At 37.5% G+C, this 26,374-nt stretch overlaps 1 protein-coding gene and 1 long non-coding RNA gene across 5 annotated transcripts in view; one reads left to right on the forward strand and one right to left on the reverse strand.

The window, feature by feature from the left end:
• The window catches only part of LOC103786518 (uncharacterized), a 56,330-nt gene that overhangs the window by 15,458 nt on the left and 14,498 nt on the right, over positions 1-26,374 (forward strand). The gene's annotated exons all lie outside the window — the stretch shown is intronic.
• FAP (fibroblast activation protein alpha) overlaps positions 1-26,374 on the reverse strand; it is a 74,655-nt gene that overhangs the window by 4,419 nt on the left and 43,862 nt on the right. For all 3 annotated transcript variants that reach the window (XM_024927941.4, XM_063595202.1, XM_063595203.1), the window contains 7 exons: positions 25,456-25,509; positions 23,635-23,759; positions 19,578-19,625; positions 14,531-14,629; positions 13,979-14,048; positions 13,041-13,235; positions 8,286-8,340 (listed from right to left, as the gene is read on the reverse strand). In XM_024927941.4, the coding sequence (XP_024783709.1) occupies positions 8,286-8,340; positions 13,041-13,235; positions 13,979-14,048; positions 14,531-14,629; positions 19,578-19,625; positions 23,635-23,759; positions 25,456-25,509 (646 nt within the window). The remainder of the gene's footprint in view (positions 1-8,285; positions 8,341-13,040; positions 13,236-13,978; positions 14,049-14,530; positions 14,630-19,577; positions 19,626-23,634; positions 23,760-25,455; positions 25,510-26,374) is intronic.

Raw genomic sequence — 26,374 nt, forward strand, 5'->3', positions numbered from 1 at the left:
TCCTCGGCAGCAAGCTTCAGATAAATGACCAGACATTATGGTAATTTCATCCCTAATTCATTAGAAATACTTGGTGTGCTGAACAGAACAGACCCTCTTAAAACATGGTAGGAGCAGTTTAAGAGATAGATAGAATTTCAATTTTCTTTTGCAAAAAAAAAAAATTCTCCTTTTTTTCTCTATATCTTTCCAACTAGGACCATGCTGGAACAAAAACAAGATTTTACTTGAAAGAGATGCACAGAAAAAAAATTACCAAAATTTAAATGTAAGATACATCCTCGCAGTTTGCAAAAGTTCTGTGAGGCAGAACATGTATCTTTGTATTTACTTATTTATTTTCACAACAGAATACCAAAGGAAGGCCATAAGAACTTTTTGGATAATTTAAGACATGGCCATAGTTTGTGTATGATGTAGTGGTACATGTTCTAAGGATTTCTGACATAGCAGCTCAAAGGAGGAAAAGTCATTGGTGTCTTTAAAAACCTTATATTTCTTCCTGCAAATTTAAGGAAAAGGAAATAAATACAAAACAGGATGCAATTTGCAGAGTCAGGAGTAGGTTTAGCTCTCATAGATTTTCTTCTCCAAGGAATCAAGAGGTGATTCAGAAATGGGATCCTGTTAAGAGAAAGAGATCTCTGACCATGTCACATGGAAATTTGAACCTTTTCTTAAATATGAAGAAATGAACAGGGCATCCAAATAAGGTTGCATTGCCTCGTGAGAAGCAAATTTGGTCTGTACAAACACGCTGTGAGAGAGGTGCTTCTCCTGGGAACGTGGACTAAGCAGTTGTCTGGGACATGGACCAAAAAAAAATGTGTGCGCTAGATTAGGAAGTGACTCTCTGTGTTTATTCTTGCCCTGATGCAAGAACGTCCCTAAAAATCATAAGGGGACAGTGTGACTCTCCAGCTAAAGCCATACCATGTTTTTAGGACCTTATGACCACAGATTTCTGGGAATCACTTCCCTCAGATCAGGATAGATCATATCATCTTTACCAGAGAAAGTCATTCTTTAGACAGGGAGAATGAGTGACAGTGTGAGAAAGAGAGAGAGAGAGAGGTAGACAGACATGGTGCTGGTAATAGGTCAGTGGCAGGGGTCTATTTTTAATTCATGAAATGCATGGAATGGGAGAATCAGCTAAACAATCTTGCTGAATCTAACAGTTAAATGAAGAATTCTCAAACTAATTTACAGTTTTATGATGTTTTTAGCTCTGGGGAATTTTATTGAAGACCTTTAGCTACAAAACACAGAATAAAAGAGGGGGCTCGGATTGTACCATGGCCTCTTTTTATTATACTTGGAGGAGAACTGAACCATGTTTTAATAGGGAAAAAGTATATTTTAAAAACAGAAGATACATTTGGGTTTGAAAATCCTTATTGCAAGTGAAAATTCTCTGTCTGGTTTAAACTTTCACTTATAATTTAAAAAAATGACTTATTTTGATTAGGAGGTTTGCAGCAACTCCTGCTGAAATGGGAAGGCTTTCCTTCCTTCTGAATTTCAAGTTCAAATGAGAGCAGAGTAAGCCAGAGACCTTTAGAAAAAAATTATTATCATTTATGGTTTTATTGGCAAAGTGTGTTTACTGCAAGTAAAAATACTGGGTCCTGCTTCTCCTTTCCTATGCCCCAGAGAAGGAAATAAAGTGAGACTTGACATTAAAATAAAAGCCTTTGTATATCATGAAAAGGTTTTTGAATATTTCTGTTGAAAATCTTAGGAATTATTAATCTGTATCTATTCAGTCATTGGGTGATAGTGTTGTATTTAAATAAAACTTTCCTGTTTTCAGAATGAATATAAATTTTCTCTGGGAATTTGTAAGAGCAAAAGCGACTGTATCAGCAGCACAACAAAAGAAGGTGTACTTTAAATTCTCGGGCAGCTTGGAAAAGCTATTCCTATTGTAGAAATGAAGAGGGGGAAAAAAGAAAACCCGAGTTGACTTTTTCCTGCCCCCCCTCCATGAGTGGGGCTCCCAGGCAGAGTGGGTGGCTGTTGCAAGAAAAGAACCCACAGAGCAGATTGGCCATGAGAATTCTGGAATTTTGTCCTTTGCACTTAGACGCCTTGCCATTTTGTTTAAATGAGGGATATCTTTAAAAACATTCTTAGAAGGGCACAGGATTTTGAAGGAGGGTTTACGAAACACTCTTATTTGAGGCATAATGCACACTGGAACATTTTACCTATAGGCAATAATAATAACTAGCTAACATTTATGTGGTCAGGGTTATTGCAATGGCCTTTATGGTCTCACACAATCTGTCTCCATTCTCCCACCTCACTTCTCCCCTTCCTTTCTCTTCCCCTTGCTCACTGGCTCTCTTGACGTTCTTTGAACTCTCCAAGCATGATCTGGCCTCAGGACGTTTGCAAATGCTGTGACCTTCTGCCTGGAATGCTCTTTCCACAGACACTGGCATGCCTCACTTCCTCTCCTCTTCAAAGTCAAATGTCACCTCAAATGAGCCTTCTTTGCCGTTCTGATTTAAAATTGTACCAACTTGCACCATTCCTCTTTCTTGTTTTGTCTTTTTCCATAGCGCTTAACGTCATTTAACACTCTCTATATTTTACTTATTTATCTTGTTTATTGTCTTTCTCTCCAACCATTCCCAACTCCATAAGGGTAGATATTTTTGTCTGTCCTGTCAATGAATGTAGCCCAGCACTGAAAATATGACCTGACACACAATAGGAATAGAATAAATATTTGTTGAGTATATGACTTTGCTATTACTTTGTGTAATCCTCACGGTGTCTTGGTGAGGAAATTATTGCTGCATTTCACAATGAGGAAACTGAGGCTCAGAGTAAACTTATAGTGGCTATGGAGTCAGTAAGCAGCAGAGCTGGGACTCAAACTCAGGACACTTGACTCAGCAACCCATGCCCCTTCCTCTGTATCCCTATACTTAGGGCAACCTCTTTTGGGGAAACTGTAAGTTCAGAGTCTAATGTAGTCTCATTAGAGGTGCATTTGTCCTACTTTTACATCGTTGATCACACATAGCAATTCAAATTACTTATAATTAGTCACTGGGAGAGAAAGGAACTAAGATTAAATCATGAACTAATGCTTATTCAACACCACCTGGCTAGGCCTATATTAACAAAGCGAAGCCCAGAAATGAGGCTGTTATTCTAATAATTTAAGCAAAACCCTCGCTGCTCTTCAATTGTCAGAATAATTGTGTTGAGTTTTCATTGCATATCGGGGTTTTGCAACTCTGACACTATTGACAGTTTGGGATGGATAATTCTTTGTTATAGGGGGCTGTCCTATGTATTACAGGATGTTTAACAGCATCCCTGGCCTCTACCCACTAGATGCCAGTAGCACTCCCCCAGCGTGACAATTAAAAATGCCTCCAGACGTTGTCAAATGTCCCAAGGAGCAAAATCGCCCGGTTAACAACCACTGCCATAAACTGATACTTCTTAGGCACTGTGGTGGGCACATAGTGAATATTTATCAAGGGACTAAAACCAGGGCTAGTGGGCTTTGTTTTATGTGAGCCAGAAAATGAAAGGGGAAGATAAAAGGGTTTATTCCCCATTTCTTGAACTCGATAATGGAGAGTAATGTGGGATTTGGAACTTATTGACCAATTGACTCCAAAAAATTTTGTTGGGTGTGATGTATTTCCCAAACTCCTATACTGTCTAATACTTCATGGAAACACATATATTCTTCCCTAATACAAAACGCAATAAGAGCTAAGTAACCCTCATGGTAATTTTCAATGTCTTTCTCTTTTCCATCTCCAATTTCCCACAGGTCCCTGCTTATTATATTGTATAAGAGCACACACAGATATGACCTCTTCCAACTGCTACTTCACTGACTAATTCAGGCCTTTGATATCTGTCCCTGGTATTACTACTCTCCTAGCCCCTTGGCCCATCCTCTCCCCAAATCTCAGATTATCCTCCACTTTGCAGCCAAGATTATCTTTCTAAGACACCAATACCTTGCCCTATTGACTTCAAGAGCACTTTAAAAATTGATGTCCATAGAAAACATTGTCAATATGTGTTCTGGGATGGTGGAGGAATAAGGAATTGTGGAATCAAATACTTTTTGGTAATACTGTGTTAAACAAAACTTGACAGGTTTTTTTTTTTTTTTTTTTGCTAGTCTTTCTAGAGCCTATATACACTATTACATAGAATTTGTGATTTGCCAAATTGTTAGACTATGGGACATTTTCCTTAAAAATCTCCTGGTACTAGTGGGACACATTTGAGGGAAGACATTGATTTATAGGATTAAAGTCAGTTTAAACAACATCATAGATGCTTGATGTGGCCAAGCATTGTGCTAAATAAACACAATTCTAGCTTTGGGCTCAGAAACAAAGCTAAAATGAGACACAGTCCATTCCTTTGATGAACTTACATTCTTATGGGAGAAACTAACAGACAGACAAGACACAACATGGTAATTCCTAGAAGAGAAATACAAAGAGCTCCTGGAGCACAAAGAAAATAATATCTAAGTTGAATCTTAAAAAGCAAGTGTGAGTTATCCCTTTGGGAGTGAGGAAAAGGTGGGGAATGGAAGAAGAGAATGGACATTGCAGATGCGAGAAATAGCATGTACAAAACATGGGAACAAGGAAGCACGGATCGATCTATCTATCTATATATATACATATTTTTTTTTTTGAGATGGAGTCTAGCTCTGTTGCCCAGGCTGGAGTACAATGGCACAATCTCAGCTTACTGCAACCTCTACCTCCCGGGTTCAAGCAATTCTCCTGCCTCAGCTTCCTGAGTAGCTGGGATTACAGGCACATGCCACCATGCCTGGCTAAGTTTTGTATTTTTAGTAGAGACGGGGTTTCATCATGTTGGTCAGGCTGGTCTCGAACTCCTGACCTCGTGATCTGCCTGCCTCGGTCTCACAAAGTACTGGGATTACAGGCATGAGCCACCACTCCCGGCCATAATTTAAATTACTTAAGGTACAGGGAGAAGTGGCAAGAGATGAGATTGGAAAACTAAGCTGGAGTCAGACTGCCAAAGGCCTTGCATGCCAGGAAAGGTATCTGGGCTTTGTGTTGCAGGCAATGCAGAGTCCTATAAAATACATAAGCAGAAAAGCCACACAGTAAAAATTGTTTTGGAATGATAACTTCATTAACCACATTGGAGCTTGTGAGGCCAAAGCAGGAGGACAGGTAAGAAGCAATTAGAATAAATTGAAGTGCGAAACCTGTGGTCCATGGACCCAAACATCAGCATTACCTGGGGTCTTGTTGGAAATGCACTCTCGGGCCCCACCCCAGAAGCACAGACTCAGAATCTCTGGTGTCTTAACAAGCTCTCCAGGTGATGTTTGTGCAAGCTAAAGTTTGAGAATTTCTGGCTTAAATTACAAATGGAGAAACTCAAACTAAGGCAGTGTCAGTAGGGATGATGAGAACAGACTTTGATGTTTAAAGGTAGAATTGACAGAACTTACTAATCAATGGAATGTTGAAGTCAGGAACAGGAACAGGGGGAGGTTGAAAACAGCTCTCAGATTTCGAATTTGGGTGAATAAGTGTGTGGAGAAGCCTTAATGAAGATTAAGACTTGTTTTAAGATAGGCTTTAACAAGTTTACCTTAGGCGTAAGTGAAGTTTGAGGCACATGTGAGACATGTGGGAGAGATGATCAGCAGGCATTTGAAACATGGAGCACAGAAGAGAGGTGTGTGCTGGTGCCAGGGATCTGGAAGTCATCATCATCTTTGACACCACAAGGGTTTGCCGAAGGAAAGGAAGACTAATGAGGGTCAAGGCGAGATCCAGACCCAGAAAAACACCAATACTTAAATAATAAATGGAGGCCGGGTGCGGTAGCTCATGCCTGTAATCCCAGCATTTTGGGAGGCTGAGGTGAGTGAATTGCTTGAGCCTAGGGGTTTGAGACCAGCCTGGGCAACATGACAAAATCTTGTCTCAAAAACGAAAAAAGGAATATTAGCCAGGCGTGGTGGGATGTGCCTGTAATCCCAGCTACTCGGGAGGCTGAGGCGGGAGAATCGCTTGAACCTGGGAGGCAGAGGTTGCAGTGAGCCGAGATCGTACCACTGCACTCCAGCCTGGGCAACAGAGAGCAATTCTGTCTCAAAAAAGAAAAAAGAAAAAAAAAGGTGTAACAATCATAGAGGCACAGAAGAATGAAGAGAAAGGTGTCACAGGCATGCACAAATCCCTCTCCTTTAGGTGGCCTAAAAGACTATTATCTGTATACTTGCTTATTCAGACTCATTTTCTATACTTTCCTCAAGATACTTTAGACTTTTGAAGTTTCAGGCATCCCTGGCCAGCTCAGTCTCCCTGTGTGCACCATGCTCTTTAACTCAGGTCCTGGGCAATGTGGTTTTCACTCTGCCTGGAATGCTCCGTTCCTCAGCTATCTTCACCAATCTCAAATGCTAACTTATTTTGGAATCCTCCCTTAGCTCCCACAGCCATAATTATCCACTCTTGTCCCCCTGTACTCCACAGCGAGTTGCATCTCTCTTAACACTTGGAAGATTGCTGAGCCATTGCTTATTTTGTTGTCTGTTTCCCCCACAAGAGGGCCAGGACTACGACTTACTCATCTTTTCATCCCCTAAGGAACCTAGTACAAGACCTTGTAGAAAATGTACTATGTAGATGAAAGAATGAACAAGTCAGTGATTAGACAGATGGATTAATAAGCATCTTAAACCTGAAGAGCTGATTTTAAAACCCAGTATAGTATTAATGTCTTTATCCACATACTAGTTCCTTCTGCTCAGATGTTATATCACGTGGCAGCCCATTTCTTACTTTCTTTGCTCAAATTTGCTCTGAGTCGACCTCACAGTCATTACCATGTTGGAAAGTAAGCAATTGAGTGGTGGGGGTTCTAATGTACTATTTCAGTGGCATTTGCCCAACTAGATGTGGTGAGAATCTATTATTGAAGAATTTCAGGCTGATAGGGATGTATTTTTGGGTGATGAGTGGGTTTTTAGAAAATCATCCCACGTAGATGGTTTTCTACCAAACTAATACCTAGAATGTTCTATAAATAAAATAAAAAGTTCTACTTTATGGTTATTTCAAAGCCTGCAGCAAAAGCAAAGTCCAACTCTAAGAGAAATGTTAATGATTACATGTACATGTTCAACTTAAAATTAGAATCTTTCAAGGATTTGCTTTAGGAAACTATAAAAATGGATGATAGGGAAGGTATTATCTGGAATATTTCACTATAGAAATATTTCATTTATTTCTACTCATTTGAATTTCATTCTGTTTAGATATTTAACATTTGATAGTTTTAAGAAGGACCAAATGGCTTGAAGTAACAACTTTCTTCAAATTCCTAACAGCTCTTCATCTGGTCACTGAGCTGAGTGGAGCTGAATCTTGCAGATTCCCTTCAATATTGGGTTTCATTCCCTTCTTCTCGTGCAGGCCGCTCTCAGAGAAAACAGCCAAGAAAAACAACCCAGGCACAAATGGCTGCAAATTGACTTGCAAATGTACAAATTCAGACCAAAAAGTGAAACAGGAAATCTTCTTTGAAGGGTAATTATCATAATTTATAATGGGCAAATCTCAACTCTTTCCAATATTTCTCTAAACTTTCCAGTGACTTCATTGCCCATAAACGATAAGTTTTGCCACTTTCTTTAAATGTGTATTTTCAAAATAGCTCCTCAAGTGTGAGAAGTTATCTCCATGACCTATAATTAGGAAACTAAATAGTACTTTTCTCCAGTTAGCACAAACGAACATTCGGTCTACTAAAATAATTTGATTGCCAAATAAAAAGAAACAAAATTAAACAGCTAAGATATGACTGCTAGGCTAGGTACTAAGGAATTTATATTCTGAAAGTCCCTGTGATTTCAAATTGTAGCTCCAATTTTTATAAAATAGAAATATAAAATAAAAGGTATATATTTAACTTTAAAATAACAAAGGAAATTCACCCTCTGACGGATATGGTTCAGTTCAGTATGCTATAATCTAGTAACAAAGACTTAAGTAAAAATATGTCAATTATGAGTTAACTTACTGTACAGGGAAGAAAAGATTGAAAAAAAGGAACAAACACTTAAAACCACCATTTTGAAGCCCAGATTATCCAAACTGACTGTTTCCATTGACAGATTAAATTATGTTGCAACATTAACATTTCATGAGAAACCTTCTAAACGAACACTTCAGAAAATGATGATTGCTGAACTGAATAACAGGCATAAAAAATATAAAACAACTCACCCAGCCCCATATGGCTATTCTTTTTTCATCAATGAAACCCATTTCTATGAATTTTCTAAAGTAAAAGAAACAAATTTTTAGAATGTTAAGTGTATACACATGACATTTACTTCATTACACAACCATATTTAATCCAAAGATTTAATAGAAATGCTACATTTTCTTTGTTTAAACACATGCATAATAAGCCTGCATTTACAAATAATTAAAATAATATTATCATGTTTTCTGCAAAGAGATAAAAGGATTCCCTTAGACTCTGTTGTACAGTTATTGAGTGGTAATGTCAGAGCGGTATAAGGCCTTGTAGTCTAATCGTGGGGGTGTACCTGAGACTCAGAGAGGCCAAAAGATGGGTTCATAGTGACACAAGAAGTAGCAGTAGCATTGAGCAGGACCAAGTTTCCAAATCCCCAGCTATCGGAAAGAAGGATTTTGTTCTTGCTGCTTTAAATTATATTAATTTTTTATCACATTGTTGTTAATGATAATCATCACTTCATTTTCAGAGACATTTGAGAGAAATATACAACCGTCTTCCATTTCATACTTAGGCATCCTCAATTCATCATTAATTAATATGGAAATAATTCCTTTTTAGCTCCATCACAGAAGAGCATCCATTTGAAAACTATTTTGAAAATAAATCTTTCCTTAGGAGCAAGGGGCTACACTGAAGGACAACGTTTAAAAAGTCATGGGAAACCCTCAAAATTGAGGGTTTCAAGCTAATTTCTAACATGTTACCCTGAGGGCGGGTGTTCTAGAGCAATTGTGATTTATCTGGGGATTGGTTTGATAAAAACTCAAGAAAATCTCAGAGAAACAGCAGCCGGAGTGGAATGTGGCAAACTGGATCAGCCATTGCAGAAACCACTGTATGCAACAGTGACAGGAAGGAGGGGAGAAGACCAAAGGAGACACACAGTCCCAGAAAAATACTATCTTCTTGTTCCATTCAATTACTGTTAAAGACCTTTCTCATCAGTTCTTCTCTGGAAGTAGAACTGAGTGATTTTTATTACTTGAATAATGTAGTTTCTTAAAGGGATTTCACAGCAACCATTTCGCTCTTGCATTGATTCAACATGCACGTTTCCGATGCATAGAGAAGTTGGGCAAATGCCCGGGACAAACAGATGGGAAGAGGCCCCGTTAGTCACAGCTTACCCGACACTGATTCTGAAGGACACTGAGGAGTCTACAGAGAAGAAATGCAGTAGCAAATGGAAAGTTGCTACCTGTGTGGATGCTGCTCATGGTATAGAGGAGAAAATGTGCAGCAAATTGTGACACTTGAGCAATTCTTGCACAAACTTCAAAAATCAAATGAAAGAAGAGAAGGTTCACTTTCTTGTTAAAAAAAAAATAACCTTGCTACTGGTGCTTGAAGACAGTTCTGAGCCATAAAATCAATTGTGATTTTATGATCTCCCAGAAGCCAACAATCATACTACCTTACATCTGGGGTAAAGAGCAAATAACAGGTGATACATGGGAACAGGAAACTCTTAACAGCTCTCTTCCTAGGTTTATTCTGAAAGGATGACATTTACAGGAAATGATAGTGCAATAGTTAACATGGAAATGAAACATTAACACTGAATGTTGCAGGACTAGGTTAAAGGTTAGCTAGATAATCTTAGCACTTCCAGACCAACGAGGCACTATAAAATTCACCTTCAAATTCTGAAGAGTTTCCCAGAGGGTTGTAAATACTGTTGATAATGTGGTTATATCAACAAAATGTCAGTAACAAATGAAAAGGATGTTTTTCTAATCTTGGAGTCTGGATTGAACTTTATAACTTTTCTCTCATAAAGTTGGCCCAAGGCCAAGGTAAACTTGAATCATAGCGATCAATTATTATCCTATTTTAGAAATATTCTTATTCATGCCATCTATAAAAGCATGATAGAAAATTTCATCTCATGTAATTCTTCCCCACCACTAACCCTCAAGTTATATCAAATTTTAAAGTTGTGGGAATATCAAAAGTGCCAAATATACTCCAAATGAGCAAAGTTGCCCTTATAACCACCAAAGTTTTAAGGGTCTCACATATGTACCATTTGAAGAGACACCTAAAGAAAGCGGGTTCCATTCTCCCTTATGTCTGTAGCTTCACAAACATCTCTTCTGACGCATTTTCTTTCACATAGATAGAAGTTATAAGACGATATGACTTCTTTTTTTCCCCTACTTTGCTTTGTTTAAATCTATTTGTTGGCCTTGAGTAGTATTTACTGTTGTTTCCAAATATGTACGTACGATTTTCTTTTGGTGTGTCAAAAGCTTAGCCAGATTGCATTTTGTAAAAGATTCAGGGGAGAAATTTTATTCTCTGAGAGGCAATTTAAGGGCTACAGTAGAAGTATTATAATCTCAATTCCCCAGGTCAGGCATTTAGTGTCTGATTCCTAAAACACTTCCTTAGGAGGTATATTGAATCATCCCCAGGATTATTATTCTGAGTCTATCCTATTTAGCTTTTGTTTTCTCAAAGCATTGGATTATAAGGCTTCCTTTTCACAGTTGCATAAGAACAATTTCAAGCAAAAACCAAGGCCAGCTCTGGCTGTCATCTCCACTGTTGTTTATAGACTTTGCATGGGGCCACACAGCTGCCCATATTCTCTGGGGTGTTTACTAAAAGTTTGATCTAACAACAATTTTGTCCCTTTAGAGTGTAGGTGGCTTATTTACTTTTACCAGATTGTAAGCACACTGAAAACAGAAATTACAAATTGCACAATTTTATACAGAGTGTACTGCAATGGCATGTATTAATATTAATATTTGCTATGTTGTTGAATGGCTGAGTATATGGGTGAACATATGTTTTCCCTATAGCAGGAAGACTTTCTTCAGATTCCATCCTAAAAATGGCTCAGAGAAAGTAGAGGTATCCAATTACCACCTCTAGTCCATCTTCAATTCTAAATGCCAAAGACAAATTGGTATTACTGCGAAAATCAGTAGAAGGTAGAATTTATGGCTTTGTGTCCTGTATGTTGAATATCATGGCTCAGGTTTAAATTTTCATTTCATCCAAGGAAAATATTAAGAAGCTATTTCTTCTTAGGTTCAAATGGTGCATTTGTGGTGGTAAATAAACCCATAAAAGTATAATGACATATTTTGTTGTTACTGGTGGGTTGTGATGATGACGATGATGAAGACAATGATTTTTTAACCAATGCCAAAATAAACAACTTTTTAGCTCTTTCAGCTTTGGAAAAGATCTAAATAAATTATAAATGAGGCATAATTTTCATCTCTGTTTTCATGTAGTCCCAGGATTACATGTCCTTGATGTTTATTGCATGGTTTAAATGCAAATAGATGTGAGCCATGGTGCTAAAAAAAGTCCCCCATGGAATTAAACTATAATTCTGAGGATGGCTTTAATATTCTCATTAAGGCACACTACAGTCTTTATAGGAGAAACTGATGTCTCAGTGGGGTTTTTCTTTGAACTGTCTCCTCCAAACAAGCGAATAGTTGAAAGGCCAAAAGTCTGAGTCCATAAGAAAGAGGGAGCTTCCAGAAATTGAGTGATAGCTACAGATTTTAGTGTTAGTAACCTACTTACTAATTTGTCGTATTGTACTCAGATAGACTTTTTTTTTAATTGAACATTTTGTTTGTTCCAAGAATGAAAGAAGCACTTGAAAATGTATGGGTTATGGACACCTTTCTATTTTTAAAAATAATTACTTGTGAGTCTAAACTCTTCTGCTTTGATTAGAGACAAAAATATAGAAAAGTGTTGTCTAGGCCTGGCTCCTGGCTGTTAAATACAATCTTTATTCTGCATGTTGCAGTGAAATCATTAAGTATTAATGACATTAAGGAGATAAAAAATGTACTAAAGAAATTTCTAAATTTCTCTTTGCCTGTGAAACAGTGTTTGACCTTTAGCTCCTCACATGCACATATATTCACGACTGAGAGTGCAATTAGCCTGCTACCTTTTAAATTTATGAACTATTATTCTTAGCTTCACCTATTCATAACATAATAATGAAACCCAACAACTATAGAGACATGGCAAGAATTACTTGCACAGTGTTTCTAAAAAAGCCACAATTTTGGTGCCTATATAGTCCTGTTTCAGGAAAAGATGATTGAACCATAAATCATGGTTGAAAATATATATAGTTGAGAAGAAGAAATCAGATTATGAATCTGTGTTTTCCCTAAATATTTTCATAATATAATTTCTGTTGTGTAAAATGACTATGTTTTTGTCAAACGAAAATAGGCAAACACTTTCATGCTACCATGGCCGACTGATAGCTAGTTTAACCACAAATGAAGGCCTAACATCTAAAAGTATGTAGTGCTGATAAAATCTTGAGCTATTTCTAAACTTAAGAGGCAGAATCCACAATGCTTGAGCAAATTCAGATATTTGTTTTCCTGAAGATCATCATTAGAGTTCAAAGTTTTTCTATCAATTGTAAGAAATGGAACTAAATTAAAAGATATTGGAATGAATGACAACACATCAAAAGAGGGTATTTGTCATTTAGCACTTGAAATCATTTTTCTACACATTCGTTAGCTCTCTTCCATAAATACTTTTTTTTCATATTTGGCAGAAATACCTCTTTAAGATTAGTGATAGTTTTTAGACCAAGTTAGAAAAAGAAAAACAAAAGAATTAAGTCATGAAGAATGGAGAAACACAATAGTGATTGCATGACTTTTGTTGCATGTTGACATCTGCTTGAATGAGAAGGTGCTCACCTGACAGCTGTAATCTGGTCTTCAACTTCATAAACACCCAGCTTTCGATACACTGCATAGAGGAGTTTGTCACCTTGGAAAGCTGTTCCTCGACCATCCACCAAGGCAATGACCATCCCTTCCTTACTTGCAAGATAAGATATCCAATTAACAGCAAATACAGACCTTACACTCTGACTGCAGGGACCACCATACCTAAAGGAAAAAAAAAAAAAAAAAACAAGAATCTTTGATTGCTTTGTAAAACTCAATTTCCCATCCTGGCCAAGCATTGCTTCTAGTAATTCCAGTACAATTATGTGATAAAATAACAATGGCGTTAGAATTGGCTCAAAATCAAGAGGAGTCCAGGCTTTTCCCAGAGGTTTGCTACAAGGAAGTTGTTTTGGGACACAGCCTCTCCTATTCCCCAAAACGGATACATCTAGGGTTGGCATTTCAAGGAATATGTGTGGGTTTTTCGTCATTTCTGCCACCTGCCACTTGCTAAAAGCAGACATAAGATATACTAAAAAAAATGCATGGTGTTTTAAGCAAATTGTGTGTAGGTCAGCACTGATTTTGGGTGTGATTCCACTAAATGTATTCTATTCCTTTATTTCATTTCTAACTCAATTACATAAGATGTGAAGATGATTTACAATATTTTTTTTGGCTGCAATTTCTCTATCTCAAAGGTATTCTGACACATTCGGCAAATTGCCATACAAAGGAAATTTAACACAGCAAATGCAAGCAAGTCCAGCTAAAATCTCAAAACTTCCTCAATCTATTTTAAATAGCCATATTTTATTTACTCTGATTAGTTGAAGAATATATAAAAACAGCATCAATAGGAACTGTTACCAAGGAGAATGGTTCATTCTACTTCATAAATGTGTATTTCATCTAACATATTTTCAGTAAATAGTTTTTACACCAAAGAAAATATTACATACACTTGAATTAGCAAGGGATACTTCTTTGATCTGTCAAATTGAGGAGGAAGAATCATCTTGTACCATAAAGCTTTGAGGAAAAAAAAGGAGAAAAATCTTCATTCCACAGTACTAGTAGCATCATTTATTGTCTTTAATAACAATATATGCAATAAAATCAATTTTCAACTACTAAGTTGTTAAGAATTTAGGATATATTTAAAAGTAACTTTTATTAAATTTTTGTGTTAAATGTATAAATGACTAGAAACCTTGAATTACTATTTGTTCTAGAAGGATACATTTTAAAATTAAAATTAGATAAGTTCTTTTTAAAAAAACGTCAGTGTGGAAAGGAAGCTATTGAAAAGGTATAAAATCAACCATGTTCACAAACATATTAAAGATATTTAGTAAAACTAAGAATTGTTACAGTAAGATTATTTTAAATGAAATCCTGTAATATTAATAGATCACAGAATTTGCACTGTAACATTCACTCTATGCTTTTTTAAAAGCAAGAAAATTGCTCAGCTTCATATGTATAAATGAGAAGTTTTTAAAAGATCTTACTAATTTCATCTACTTCAAGTTTCTTAATTTCCTCTTTAGGCAGCTGGATATTTTTCAAAGCATTTTCCAATTCCTTGTTTTCTTCCAGGATTTTAATTTCTGAAAAATGTTAAATGTTCATTTTTAATCAATAGTATTTCCATAAACAATTTTTTTCCTTAAAATTCCTTTGACTTCAATATGGGTGAAACTGAAACTGTGAAAAGCTCGCTTAAGAAGTGAAGTTTCATATTGACAAATGTATTTATAATCCAGCCTTTAGAGCAGATATAAGCTTATGAAGGACATCACATTTGAATCCTGTGTCTTTAACTAATTCTAATAGCATAAGAACACATTTTGAGCAAAAATCACAGGAGCAACAATGTTTATTCAATCACGTTTTCCCATCTAAAGCTGTTTTGTTTTTAAGTTTAAAGCCATGACCTAAGCAGGTGATATTTCTTTTATCATATACTTAAAAAAATGTTGTGGAAATACAATCTGGATTGCTGGGGCCTCAAATTTAAAATAATTAATTGTGTATTTCCAAAATTTGCTTTTTAATTTTTAATGCGTAAAGTTGAATATTATTTCTGTGATTTTTAAAAATCTTTCTTTCTTACGCTTTCCTGTTGTACTTGATTAATAAAGGATATTCTCCTGTTTTTGGTAATTGAATTAGTTGTATGCTATTCTTTCAGATCCTTTCTCTCAAGGTAGTGATATATCTGAGTAAGACAACAATATATATTGTGTATACACACACACACACACAAACACACTATGCTCTTTCTCTGTCTTAAATCTTTAAAAAATCTAAAACCTGCTATTTATACTTGAGCTCAGTTATATTTCACACCTTAATATTTGAAAAGGAACAAATCCATTGATCTCTTGAATCTGTAGATTGGTAATACATGCAAATAGGTTTCTAGCAATAGAGGGCTTTTTATAGACTTTATTTTGAACCTGGGATTGATATCAGCATCTTCTAGAGAAAAGTTAGCCTTTCAAATAATATGTGGAGTTTTAGCTTTATATTTTAAAAGAGGGGCTGGATGACTTGTGAGGTATATTTATTGCTACAAAAGATGTCCATGGACTTCTTGTTTTTATGCCTTTTTGAAAGAGTGGTCTCTGAAGAGAGAGAGCTGGAGGAGTGCTTGTAACTATACTAAGTTTGCCAAACCACTTCTCTTGTAACTCTCAGTTTTCATATACTCATGGCATTTTGCTCCAACATGTTATATTTAATCTTAGCACAAGTATAGATGTTTTGGGTATGATTTGTATAAGATACATAATGAATTTCACATTAACTTTGGGTAATCCATCAGGGAAGAGATACTTGTGACACCTTAAAAGTTAAAACCAAAAAAGTAAAATGAATACACAATTCTAAGTACAGTAGAGCCAACCCTTCATTCTTGCGTGGATTCTGTTTGTGGAGCTGCCATCGATAAAGAGACTCCTGTGTGGATCAAGCACGCAGACTGGCTGATTGATTGACTGATTACTATTTGTATTATTTTACCACAAGCACTGGAAGTGGGAGACAGTATCCGGGTGTTGTCACGTGGTTATGGCTTTGACTCCTTCTTCATTCTATTCTTAGCTATTGAACTTTTCTGATACATGACTTAATGAAATGCAAAATTTAATCTAAATGCTTTTATGGTTCAGAGTTGCATTTTTTATGGATAGTGACTGGGCAATTTTTCCACCTCTTGGAGCACAAACAGAATCTCACAGGGGGCAGTGGGAAGAGTGAGAGGTGGCAGCTGGGCTTCTCAATAAGGCTGTGCATTAAAAACCCATAACCTAGCAAAGGGAGTACAGGTCAGACCATACATTTTACTTTCTTTCACCCATCACCGTATACTCAGTACCAAGCACACACAGCACCTAGTATCTGGCATGTAGTATCTGCTTCCACATGTATTTGTAGGCTCTTCATTGTGATGAAATTGAGTTGTAACAATGATGGATCTTATACTTGATTTCTGTTTGAATCGTTTTAAAATCCCATATTGCTGATTAAATTATGGGAAGAATCCATAGAAAGGCTGATTAATAAGGGCATGTCATGAATTGATTAATTTTAATGAGCATTTTCTGTGCCCAAAGCAACTAAGCTTTAACTGGGCCCTCCCTGACAATTCCAGCTCTTCTGGATTCCCACGGAATCTGGTTCAAGTACTACCTGCTATTTTCAAATAAACTTCCCCCTCTTTGCAGGGAAAATGAAGCCACTTCACTGTGTTCCAACTTTCATGCAATTCTACCAACAATTTCTTTATTCTGTCTCATCACATCACAAGCGATTAATCCATTTACCTGTCTCTGATCTTCATCCTCTCTCAACTTCTTAGGGACCTCCCTCCTCTATGTTTTCCTTCCATTTTTTCTGCTGATTTTCTCTATCACATCCACTTATACTCAAATGTTTATCCTCTTTCAAAAACAAAATTAAACCTACATCAATCTTTTACAGCCATCATCCCACCAATCCCCTCTTCTCATCACACTCAGACCGACTGGAAATACTGTCTTTTTAAACTTACTTATGCAGACCTAATTTTGCTTTAATCTGGCTTCCACCTCCACTGCTCCACTGAAATGGCTCTGACCAAGCTAATGTCAATCTCCCTCTTGCTAAGTCCATTAATTTAGAGCAAGTCTTCCCTCACTCTCTGCAGCATCTGGTACAGCTGATTATTTCCTCCTCCTTGAGCTCTTCTCCTCCCCTGCTTTCCACAATACCATACTCTCAAGTTTATCCCCCTTCTTCTGTTCCTTCTTGGTCTCCTCTCCAGGCTCATTTTTCTCCTTCCATTTCTCAAGTGTTGATGTTCCACACAGTTTCGTTGTAGGCTCACTCCCCACTAACCCTATCCACTCTTGTTTTGTCCACTCGGCTCATATCATCCACTTCCAAGGCCTGAGTTACCACATGCTCCATAAATTAATGACTTTCATCGTTATCTTCAGTCCAAACTGATCTTCTGGCATCCAGATCCAAAATGATGTCACTACAGAGCAGCTCCACTTAGATATCTCATCAGTGCCTCAAGCTCAACATTTAAAACAAAATTCATCATCCTCCCAAAACCTGATCTCCACAATGACTCCTCTATTTCAGTAAAAAACCATTAGTATCAAGCCAATCATCCAAATAGCATTATCACCTACTTCATATTCATGAGTCTTGGGTTTGTGGTAGTTATCATTAGTAAACATTTCCTAACCCCCCAAACCCAGATGAGCTGCTCTTCCTGTGTGCTTCCAGGCTTTCTGTAGTTCCCCTATCTTAGAACTTACCCCACTGTATTGTAACTGCCCATTTCCATGTTCATATTCCCCACTCATCTATAACCTCCTTGAGGACAAGGACATCGTCTAACCCAGTATCTCTTTATTTTATAGATAGATCCAGAACCTAGCACAGTGCCTGGCTTAATGTGGTAGAAGTTCCATAAATATTTGTTGAATGAGATTGCTGACACCAAATGCAATGTAAATAAGAGACACAGCATCTGCTCCAAAACAGCAGCTGAACATTTACTATTAAAAATACAAATTTCCAAGCATAACTTAAGACGTACCACATTAAAATCTTTGGGGAAGTCCTGGGAATCCGTATTTATAATGAACATAGGAGAATAATTTCACATTAGGTAAGTTGTGGAACTGTGCTCTGAAAGAATTTGATTTTCTCTGTTGGTACTTATTTAATTACATCTTACATATCTGAGGGTGTACCTATTTTGTAAATAGTGAGTGAAGTAATAGAGCTTCAAAATCAGTACACAGATCTGCCAGGAATCTAACAAGGATCTCAAGAAAGTAGAAATTCATGCTATGGAAAAAGAAAGGCTGGCTATTATTTTGCAGTCTTGATAAGATGAGAATTATACGCTAATAGTGATTTCTATTAAAACAAAACCTTGTCGACTTGAAATCAATCTCACTGACTGAGATGGTCAAATTAAGAAATATAATCTGTTATTCTTAAAAGTATTTCCTTATTAGACACAAGTTTTCAAAAAAAAACCTTAAAATGAAACTAAATTCACAGTCCCATTATCACAATGCCTGTCCTGTCCAGAGTTCCCAAATTGATTCTGGTTTTTTTTTTTCTTGTTATTTTCACCTACACTTGAGCCATTGAGCTGACAGCCAAAGTAATCCCAAGGCAGTCTCCTGACTTGTCACCAAAGCTGTCCAGGGACAATCACAGGCATGAGTGCTGAAGAAAGTGGCATCTGCCTCATTGTCCCTGGCCTCCAAAACTCCAACCCTATAATGTTGTTTAATAGTAAATCAAAAGATAATGGAGAGCCAGCAGGAAGAGTATCAGAGCAATTAGATACTTGGACAACTCTGCTGCGAGCAAAACTGGTTGTCTTTGAGATGTGAACTATTTTGAACCAATATCACAAATACAGGATAGAGGAGGACTGTCTTGATAGCAGTTGAAAATGGAAAGAGCCTCCAAATTTCAGGGCATTCATACGTGGCAACAATGTGATGTAGCTGTTAAAACAAAAAAAGCTGGTGTGACAGTCACCCTCTGCTCTGAACTGAAGAAGTTACATGTAGAATTTGTTTCCAGTTTGGGATGTTACCACACACACACACACACACACACACACACACACACACACACGCAAACAACCCCCTACCCCCAATCCCTGAGGAAAAAAAAAAAACACCCTAGGGATTCTATTTTGGAAGGAAGATCGTACTGAATGTGCTAAGTTTTTTCCCAATTCTAATCTGTGCTTTTTATAAGGCTGATTGGAGAAGATAGAATTAAACCCTCTGATATAACTCATCTATCTGTGTTATGCCAGGTTCTCACTGCAAAGAATTATTAAATTTCATAGGATCATATTTGACCCAAATAATATCCAAATCTGTGCAATAATAAGTGATGTGATAACAGGATTGCATCGCAGTTCCCCTTGGTGGTGTGGAGAAACTGTCCTGCTTTCTCTAGCGGAGCATCACAGAGAGTTCAGGATTACTTGAGACAAGATAGATAACATGCAAGAGAGAGTACCTTGATCAGTGCGTCCATCATGAAGGGTAGAAATGGGGATGCCTGGGCCTGTGAGCAGGATGAAAACAAAATCATGGCTTAGTGTTAAAATAACAATTCCTTTTCAAGACGGGCTGCTGGTAGTATTTGTGATTAGTGTCAAGTGCCAGTACATCTTTTAATTCTGCAGCTATTTTTTTCCCCATAGAGAAGAAAACATCACTTTTAAGTCACATTTAAACAATACATGAGATCAAAGCCCACTCAAAGAACAGCTGTGAAAGAAGCCTTGCCTGTGCACTTTTCCAAGACTAATCCTGAATCATTAATATCTAATTACACAAATGCACCCCAGAAGCTGCAGTGACAAATGGCCTTCTGGGAAGATGTCATGCTGTATTGGGCCAGTTTTGGCTGTGTCTTTATTATCAAACAACCTTCACCAGTACCCAGATTGTATTTTCAATCTGGCTTCTTGGTTCAATGTTCAGCTTATTTAGATGGGTAAAATCGAGTATTTTTTCCATGGAGTAATACATGCAGAAATCTACATGGGATATACTTCCTTTTAAAATATGCTGTGGCAGGTCCCTGGGAAGCAGTCTTGGAAGGAGGTTTGTGGGGGTGGTATTGGGATGCACACTTGTGGGGGAAAGGGAGGAAGAATAGGGCAGGGAAGAAAGGTGGATGTCACTGCTGTCACATAGAGACCCCTAGATAGCTTGTAGAGTTGTCTCCAATGGGGCAACAAGGCAAACTTTTACCCCCTAGCATGGAGCTTTACCCCCTAGCATTGGATGTGGCCCGGGAGAAGAGAAAACTCTTCTCTTCTCCCGGGTTTGGGGGAGGTAGGGTTGGGGGGCGTGTTCAGCTGTAAGTTGTCAGCCACTAGCACTCTCAGTAGCTGAAGAAATGACTGAGTCAGTCCTGAAGATGGGGATGAAGGGATCTGGCTGGCACACCAGTGTCCACTACATATTCCAACATGCATTCAGCTTCTCTATGCAGAAACTGGCCATTTTTAGCAAGATCTACAAATAATTAAAAACAAATTATTCCTTATTTGAAATACAGGATCAAATAATGTCTGGAAAGATACCTTTTAAGCATAAATTTGCTCAGTCAGTAGGTTAAAAGCAACAAATGTGGAGGTTGGAGTTACATGTTCATTTGCCACCCCACCCCCCCAGACAGGGTGAGGATGCTACCTTCTATGTGGAGGGAACCCATTAAAGCAGCATGCTTGGCTCATGCTAAGCAGAGGAGAAATGAATTTTTTGTAGAGTTCTGAGAAGACTTGGGTATGAGTAGCTCCTTCTGTCTTTCTTCTGGCATCTTTCTGCCTGCAGAGAACATGCTTTTGATCTGTTCCTCAGTGCTGTACCTGTGCCAGTGCCAAGCCCCATGGAGGAAGATGGTGGCTGCCCTGTCATACCCATATTTGTGTAAGTATAATTCTGGGATGCAATATTGGGAAACCACACAGCTTTACCACATTTTCCAACTAGCCTTTACAAGTAAAGATAATATTTTGGTTTCCTGCCTGAATCCTAGTCTAATTTGGAAATGAGGAAAAAGGATAGTATTTATTAGGCTCCCCCAAGACTCAAAAGTTCCTGTGTGGAATCTCAGAATTTTATAGAATGTTATTGCAGAGATTTTCATTTTGGCCAGCTTTTCATCAAAGTTATGAAAAAGGACAAATACACATATTACATTTTCAGCCAGCATGCAAAGAAATAAGACATGAATATAAATTTCTAGACTCTAATCAACCAGCATCTACCCTGTGGAATTTTCATGAGTGTGTAGTTTCAATAATGGAAACTTGCATATCTTTTTTTTTTTTTTTTTTGCCTAAAAAATGAGACAGATAAATGACTGACTGTATTTGACACTGGACGAAGGTGTGATCCTAGTGGCCTAAACATCAGACCTTGAGAAGCCTACCTTGCATGCTTTTGTTCCATCAGCATCATCGATATAATTTTACCTGTTTTGATCCTATCATCTGGGACTTACTAACCATCCCTCGGGAGAGTTTGAAGTTACATAATGAGGCTTTACTCTTAGTCCTGAAGGGAAAGATTTCAAGGTTTTTCCTATGATGGCGCAGTGACTCATTTTACTGGAGCTTCAAAAACACCAGACGATGTGATGCTTCCCACACAGTATATTTTTTGCTAAATGGGAAATTACCATACTGCCGAGGAAGAGTGAGTGGTGGAAAAGTCAGGCGATTCAAGTTCTAGAAAGGACTCTTCCACCAACTTTTGATGAGAGCTTAGGCTTTTATTCTTCATCTCTTCAGTGGGCACACAGGCTCAAGTAGATATTAGGAAGACAAAATAATACAAAATGTGAGATAGTGCCTTCCAAAAACATTAAAGCATTATACAAATGCAGAATGCATACATATATAAATGCATGGATGTAAATGCAGTGTCACTGATGCATTCATCAGCAAATGCATCAGCATAAAACCAGCTTTTTTGGTAGACTTTGCAAGGGACAGCAATGTTACCTCATATCTATGTTAATTCCACAAACATTGAATGTCTATTATGTCTTAGACATTCTTCTTGGTCTTAGAAATACAAAGATTAAAAGAATGTAGCCCCTGCCTTCCAGGAGAAAAAGATAGATAAACAGATGACTCAGTATAGTTAGCTCAATGATACTATGTGCCTGGCATGTAAGCTTTCAATCTATGTTGCATAAATACATAGCTTAGGTTGAAAAATGTTGCATATAACTTGAGAGGGACATTTAATGTATACCTTTAAATGCCAGTAACCACAATCAGCACATATGGTCATGAACAACAATCTCTTGACATTTCAAAGATGCCATTGACCAAACATTTTATGAAAGTGTTATTTCAAACTGACATCTTTGTGCTATCTTCAAGGGAGAATTTGGGTTAAAATGCTTATTCATGTCCACGTAGTCAAATGAGCTGCAGCTCAGGTTCAGGAGCCAGGTGGCTGGACTGAGGGAAGTGGCATGTTAGGGTAGCCTTCATTCTGGTTCCCTTTATGAGATCTTCAGGGCCTCTGCAACTGAATAGGGATATCAAGCAGTCAAAGATTCCATTTGTTCTTTAAGCCACATACCCCTACCAGGGGAGCTGATACCAAGACAGGAGGGTAGCATACATTTTGTAATACCTTTTTCCAAGTACTCTAACTCTCAGCCCTAAATTAGGAATAAGCTGGAGGAAGGTGACAGAGATTGGAGAATTAGAGATTCCCGAGTCAGTTTTCCAAATCTCCATAATGACTACTTAGACCCCAATATATTTCATTGATCTATATTGGCCTCTTAACCTAACCTGTTTTATTGTTTGCCACATGCTCAAGATATAGATAAAAGGTTGCGCATAAAATAAAATTATATGGGTAGAAATTATTCATTAAATGTACATATGTCCTAAACAACCAGGAAATGTTTTGTAGATGTTATTACTTATGGTTTGTTATATTTGATGCATTACTTATGATGTTTTCCAAATTTAGAAAGGACAAAGGTTCATTTTCTATCCCCATTGAAACTACAGTTTGAGGAATGATTGACCTCCGACGTGGGCATCTCGGGTTTCCAAGCCATTGTTCATTCCCCTGGATGTGAGAGTTTGATATTTCTCTGGGCAAAGGGGGCCGAAAGTCCAGCAACCATTTTATCAGAGAACATTTCTTTTTCTGCTATTGCTCAGATCTTGCGAAGCCTAGCTGATGGGTTGCCTCTGCATGCAATCTTAGTGCTGTGGAATGTGGTGGTTAAGAGCATGGGACTTAGAGGCAACAGACACTTACTCCAATCCTGGCTGATGCTTAGGTGCAGTGTGGACCTTTTGGCAAGTTACCCTGTTTCCCCAAACTCTGTTTCCTCAATTGCAAAAAAGTAAAGATGATAATACCTTCCTATCCTCCTTTAATTTTTTTCTATAAGCACAAGATAAGATTCTTACATATAACAAATGCTCATTAACTGTAGCTATGAATTGATCAGATAGAGGTGAGGAGGATGACAACCATGCCTGTGGGGATGCTGTGCTTATGTGAGGTCCGTTACCTACCATAGCAGACAAGTGCATAGTACTTGGCGTAGTCGCTGAAACTTGCTGTGTAATATTGGCACCTTTCTTTCCTTAGATGGCAAGTAACACACTTCTTGCTTGGAGGATAGCTTCCAATGCTAATTCTAGAGGGAAATGAAAATAAAACTAAGCTGAAATTTTGAGATTGTATTTATCAAAATGTACTACTCCATGTAAAGTGACTAATTTACATATTGACATCAAACCCACTCTATTTTTCTGTTGCCAATATCATTTAAAGTAAAGGGGAATCACAGTATTTTGATGTAGCTTGATTTTTGATCCATCTTTGCCTTAATAGGCACAAACCTTGAGGAAGAAGCCCTATGTGGTTTCCCTGGAGTGGGAGAAATATCTAACACCTCAAATGGCAGTGAGGTAGTCACTTCCCATAACCATTCATCTCTTACACTTCACAAAGTGCTTGGGAATGCATAGTTCTTCGTCTTTCTATCTCTCTGTTTCCACCCCATGGCAAAACATAGCAAGAAAATCTGGCAGTATTACCAAGAAAGAGTCCCTGCTCTTACCATATATCAGGATGGGGAAATTAATAATAAGCAAATTGGAAATAAGAAATTACAGTTCTAAGTGCCTTCTGCGCCTTCATTCCTTTCAGCAGGAAATTTGGGCTCATGGAAGCTCAGGCTGGGAATGCCCCCTCCACACAGTCTACACAAGCCAATCTGCACTGCCCACATTGGCCCCACACTCACCCTGCAGAGTCATCTGTGTGGTTCCTGAGCAGGGTGATTGGCTTCAATACACAGACTCAAGGACCTTATCCTACAACCTCAGAATCAGAATTCCATGTGGAGGAGTTTAGAGGATGTCATGCCAGGGTCTGGACAGGTCAGGACCCCATGGTGCCTGTCAGGGTCTCCTGTGCCACCTGTGAGTTTCTTCTGCTGCTGTCCCTGACTTTGCCTTGGGCATGGCAGAGAATGGCCAGGCCAGAGACACTGCTGGACCCAGAGAGTGATTCTTTTTAACACATAAAGTAAGATCACGATCCAGGAGGGAACAGGGGAATATGACAGAGGGAAAATTTCTTATTTCCTCTGTTAGGGTTAGTATGTTAACATATGTCCCTATTCGGGTGGAACTTTGGAAACATTAGGGAGGCAGTTAACAGCAAGGGCTCAGAGATCAGCATGCCCAGGTACAAATCCTGGCTCCAACAACATTACCTGCTTCATAGTGCTGTTGGAATTAAATGAAATTACATATGTAAGTCAGATTAAAAGGTGCCTGGCATATAATAGACTACCAGCATGTAGTAACTATTGCTTTCCTTTCCACACCCAGAAAGGGCTGTCGAGGGCACCATTTCAGTCATCAAGGGAACAACTGGACTGAATGTAAACACTAATATAGGAACAGACATGGGTGGTGCCAAAGTGAGACAGAGTGAAGGAAATCACATATTATCAGAATAAAAACAATGCCTAGTTCATACTAGGTACTCAACAAATGTGTGTTAAATAAAGAAATGTCCTCAATTACCTCTATATGTACTTAAAGTGTTTAGTACCAAAATAGTATTTAGTATTCATGTAAACATTAGAATTTCTTGTTTTTTCCTTTTGAAAACAAGTATTTTGAATTGGCTAACATTTTGCCAGTGTGTGTTTTTTATACTGATGTAGTATACCCATTCTCCAAATGTTTTCTCTCAATTCATAAATGATTTTTATTATGTGCCATACTTTAAAAATATTTTGCATCTCCTGGGGATGATGACTTTTTATATTAAAATATCAATACATAGAAATACCAGAATGAATGGACATAAATTACCTGTAGATGTTTCTTCTTCCAGGGTATTCTTCAAATTCATTGCTAGAATAAAACCTGAAAATATATTCAGAAATTATTAAGTATTGATAAATAAGTGATAATAGGATTGTTAGTATTAATACTAATATAGTATCAATATAGGTAAGCATTCATCTAATGAAACAATTAATTGGCGCTTAGGTACACAAATAACTGCTGTTCATAACTGAACTTTGCATATTTATCCTGGCTTCCAAATCATCAGAGGAAGATTAAATTATGCTGAATACTGTTTTTATTATAAGTATATTATATTTTGATTATGAGTCATGCAAAATAAACTAGGAAATTTTATTAATATCATACCTTGCCTTTTTTATGATTAAGAACAGTTTACCTGTTTCTCTGTACTACGTTATTTAATTTTATCTGTGATTCTGAACACACCTTGAATTTATTTTATAGAAGCCCTGTCAATAGATAGGTTTGCTACAAATTGAGGATATCACACTGGATACCACACACAGGGCATGTCAATTTAGCCAGATGAAAAAGAAGTCATAAGAGAACATGTTTTTACTTAAGTATCCAGGTTCTGATTCCAACCTGTCTTAAAATAGCCATGAAGTGGGAAATTCAGTTTCGTGACATGGTTTTCACTCTGCTGTATGTTCATCTGAGTATCAGAAACTGTCATTATTTTTCCCCCACGAATGTGAAAAGTTTGGGATAACCGAAGTTTGGTTGAATTCTCAGGACAATTAGGCAGTCCAGTTCTCACTATGTCCCAGGTATCGTGAAAATCTTATTAGCACCAAGTAGAAGAAAAAAGCAATGGAATACAACTCGTTTTTAGCACGAAATTTATTTCCTAAACTAACACCTTTCTATGCATCTTTACTAACTTTGCATGACTCCCATCATCCCTTTTCTTTGCCCT

Source organism: Pan paniscus, chromosome 13 (assembly GCF_029289425.2).
Source record: "Pan paniscus chromosome 13, NHGRI_mPanPan1-v2.0_pri, whole genome shotgun sequence".
NCBI classification, from domain to species: Eukaryota; Metazoa; Chordata; class Mammalia; order Primates; family Hominidae; genus Pan; species Pan paniscus.